This window comes from Rhagoletis zephyria, unplaced genomic scaffold (genome assembly GCF_001687245.7).
Source record: "Rhagoletis zephyria isolate East Lansing unplaced genomic scaffold, Rhagoletis_zephyria_1.1 Rzeph_scaffold_17393, whole genome shotgun sequence".
NCBI lineage: Eukaryota > Metazoa > Arthropoda > Insecta > Diptera > Tephritidae > Rhagoletis > Rhagoletis zephyria.
Window position 1 is genome coordinate 1 of NW_016174454.1, and position 3,827 is coordinate 3,827.

The 3,827-nt window shown below is 38.5% G+C and overlaps 2 protein-coding genes across 3 annotated transcripts in view; one reads left to right on the forward strand and one right to left on the reverse strand.

The window, feature by feature from the left end:
• Window positions 1-25: 25 nt before the first annotated feature.
• Window positions 26-1,163, reverse strand: LOC108379813 (regulator of telomere elongation helicase 1 homolog; the record flags this gene model as incomplete). Its single annotated transcript, XM_017636159.1, has 1 exon — window positions 26-1,163. A coding segment is annotated over exon 1 (1,131 nt), but the record flags the coding sequence as incomplete, so codon positions are not given.
• A 755-nt stretch (window positions 1,164-1,918) lies between these two features.
• Window positions 1,919-3,827, forward strand: part of LOC108379814 (DNA replication complex GINS protein PSF1-like) — an 8,944-nt gene continuing 7,035 nt past the window's right edge. Inside the window, exons 1-3 of one of the 2 annotated variants that reach the window (XM_017636162.1) lie at window positions 1,919-2,123; window positions 2,183-2,247; window positions 2,307-2,635. In XM_017636162.1, the coding sequence (XP_017491651.1) occupies window positions 2,034-2,123; window positions 2,183-2,247; window positions 2,307-2,635 (484 nt within the window). In that variant the 5' untranslated portion in view covers window positions 1,919-2,033. Of the gene's footprint in view, window positions 2,124-2,182; window positions 2,248-2,306; window positions 2,815-3,827 lie in introns of those variants that run through there. The other variant, XM_017636161.1, reaches the window with a different exon arrangement.

Sequence of the window (3,827 nt, forward strand, 5' to 3'; positions counted from 1 at the left end):
TAGGATACTGATATATAGCACTTACTTTCGCCGCTGCCAATATCTCAAACAGGAACGAAGGGGGGTATGTTGTTCCTTCTGCTTTGTTTTCAACAATAATATTATCAATCTCCTTCTCCAGATCCAACAACATTTCCTTAAGTAATGCTAAGTCCTCCAATTTAAAATCTTTTGGTTCATCACTGCTCATAAAATCCAATGCATTTTCATTCATCATTGATTTCATCACGTGCGTCACATCGTCGATTGCCAACGCTATGTCCGATGAGCGTATTTGCACTGATGCCGATTCTTCGCAAATTTTTTCAATATTGTGTGCCTCATCCAATATAACAATTGTATTGCTCAACTCCACTTTATTAGCTTTACGTGCTTTAGGGTCTAATAAATAGTTATACGGCATAAACGTGATATCCGCATCGCTGGTCAACTCTTTGGATACATAATATGGGCATACTTTGAGTTTTTGCCCCACTCGCACCAAATCTTCTATATCCATTACGGACGATTCTTTTAATTCAGCACTGTCTTTCTTTGACTCGACGCGATTATAGAATGTGCAAGTTCGCGTCTGTATGCGCAATTTACAAAGTTGCACCTTGTTGGAATTGCCTTGTTCGCGCATAACTTCTGGGTGAATGCACAGTTGATCCCGTGAGCCCAACACCACAGCGCGCATAAACGAGTACGAGGTACGCTTCAACTCCTGCATTGCTTGTGTTAATTGAGAATGCGTACGGGAGGCGTATATAATTTTTGGAACGCCCCAGTTAGCGTTTCTCGCCTGCATTGCATTGAATTCGGTCACTGCTTGCTGAGCTGCAGCGCCACCTCTTGCATGGAGTTGCACTAATGATTGCATTTCGGATTTACGTGATAGCAGCCAAGCCAGAGATGCACATAAAAGGCTCAACGTTTTACCCNTGCAAGTTCGCGTCTGTATGCGCAATTTACAAAGTTGCACTTTGTTGGAATTGCCTTGTTCGCGCATAACTTCTGGGTGAATGCACAGTTGATCCCGTGAGCCCAACACCACAGCGCGCATAAACGAGTACGAGGTACGCTTCAACTCCTGCATTGCTTGTGTTAATTGAGAATGCGTACGGGAGGCGTATATAATTTTTGGAACGCCCCAGTTAGCGTTTCTCGCCTGCATTGCATTGAATTCGGTCACTGCTTGCTGAGCTGCAGCGCCACCTCTTGCATGGAGTTGCACTAATGATTGCATTTCGGATTTACGTGATAGCAGCCAAGCCAGAGATGCACATAAAAGGCTCAACGTTTTACCCGTCCCTGTTGGGGATTCCAATACTCCATTTGTGCCATCGCGCAAGCAAGTAATTACCTTTTCCATATACGCTGTCTGTACATCGTAGGGTTCGAAAGGGAAATGCACTGTTATCCCCGAGATTGTATACTCCGGCATTTCTAGCGATGATTCGACCACTTCGTAATGTTTTACTTATGTATATTTTCTGCGACTTTGCTTCAACTTCACTTTTCGTAAATTTTATTGCCGCCAAAAAATCCCCAGTCAGCTGATTTTGACAGTCCGACAATTCTTTTATGATTTTTTTTTTTTTAAATTATACAACACTGCGACAATTGTCAGCGAATAAGGAGTAAAAGCAAAAGCGAAACGTAAACAATTACCCAAAAATGCGGCTGATTGCTCAGCGGNTCGTAGGGTTCGAAAGGGAAATGCACTGTTATCCCCGAGATTGTATACTCTGGCATTTCTAGCGATGATTCGAATACTTCGTAATTTTTTACTTATGTATATTTTCTGCGACTTTGCTTCAACTTCACTTTTCGTAAATTTTTTATTGCCGCCAAAAAACCCCCAGTCAGCTGATTTTGACAGTCCGACAATTCTTTTATGATTTATTTATTTTTTTAATTATACAACACTGCCACAATTGTCAGCAAATAAGGTGTAAAAGCAAAAGCGAAACGTAAACAATTACCCAAAAAGGCGGCTGATTGCTCAGCGATTTTACAAAAGACGAATTGAACGTAAATATTTCATAAAAATGGCAAAATCAAATAAAATGTTTGCCGATAAAGCCTTTGAGCTAATTAAGGAGTTGGAACGTTCATCACAGACCATCCCACCTTTCGACGTAAGTGCTATGTACAAACAAATTACTAATTTTCCAATTCAAACGCATGTGTTTCTCAGGACGACGGTGTTCGGCAAGTCTTAGAAGAAATCAAAGCAATTTTCGAGGAAAACTGTGCACAAGCGTAAGTACTAAGATACAATAACTCAAATCTATTAATTTCTCATACAACTTTTAACTTAGCGCCAACTACTCAACCTCCGGCGATCGCACGCTGTGGCCACTGCTCAACTTTCGACATGCTGCACTACAAAGAAACAAGCGTTGCCTACTAACATATTTGTACCAACGTTTGCTCCGTATAAAAGCCCTTCGTTGGGAATTCGGTCCAATTATCCCAGCAGACATTAAAGCTTCACTATGCGAACCGGAAGTTAACTTCTTTAACACATACTCAAAGTCGCTGGCTTCCTACATGCGGTCCATTGGGGATGGACAGGGCATAGATTTGACAGGTGACCTGCGGCCACCTAAATCACTCTATATAGAAGTGCGCTGTGTTGAAGATTACGGTAAGTTTGAATTGGAAGATGGCGAAGTGATTTATTTGAAGAAGAATAGTCAGCACTATTTGCCGCGAGCCCAAGTGGAAACATTAGTGCGTCAAGGAATCTTACAACATATTGCATGAAATGTATTAAAATTAATATGTAAAAAAAAATTATTTGTAATTATTTTCTAAATATAGTTAATTTATGTACATATGTACATACATATCGAGCCCTAACCGCCAAAATAAAGTAAGCGACATTTTATTTTTCAAAATTTTCTTTTTGATGCAGAAATGAATTTAGATGATGTAGGAATATTTCTGCATAAAAGAAAATTTTGAAAAAAAATTTCGCTTACGTTATTTTGGCGGTTAGGGCTCGATATGTAAGTGCTGAACATTTTTAAAATTGGTGTTAAGTAGGGCTAGGACTATGATTAAAACATATGTACTCTATAGTAAGGTAAAGCCGTTCACTCAATTCGTCGGCCATGATTTTTTTTTTGAAGTTTACCAACATTTTAAAATCATATAAAATTGAGATTAAAAAAAGAATTGTTCAAAGTTGTTGTTGTTTGAGATTGAAAATGAGAATGTGTGTGTGAGTTTGTGTGTAAAATTTTAAAATTAAATTGCTTGCAAACGTCAAGAATTTGAAAAATTCCTCTCAGCGGATCTACCTTCCTATTTTTTTTTATCATGGCTAGGACTATTCGGATATCCGTGTTGAGCGTTTGGAGATTTCAAAATAAATCTTTTACGACGCAACAACTAAAAAGCAGACTTAAAACATATTCGGAACACGTTTCCCACTAACTAAATTTTAAAACGAACGCATCAGTTTTATAGCTGTCAATTGATTGCACAATTGAAATTACCCAAGGCATATTAGTTCTGTTCGTCGAACAAAAAATTTGTACGAATTATCACGATTTATGCCCAAATCGCATTCGTGCAGACCAAAAAATTATCCATCACTCAACAACTGAGAGCGCAAAGTGACAGTTCTCCTAGAGAGAGAGTGCAAAATCTTTCTGGAAAAATTTTAGCCAGCAGAATTCGCAATCACGAAAAACATATGATTGTGGCACATGGTTGCATTTTTGTCTACGATAATTTGAATAAATAAGTTCGTTAAATTTAAAAATTTATAAACACGAACAATTTTTTTATGAAAAAAGGATGTAACAGGCTAACCTAATATTCACGGCTTG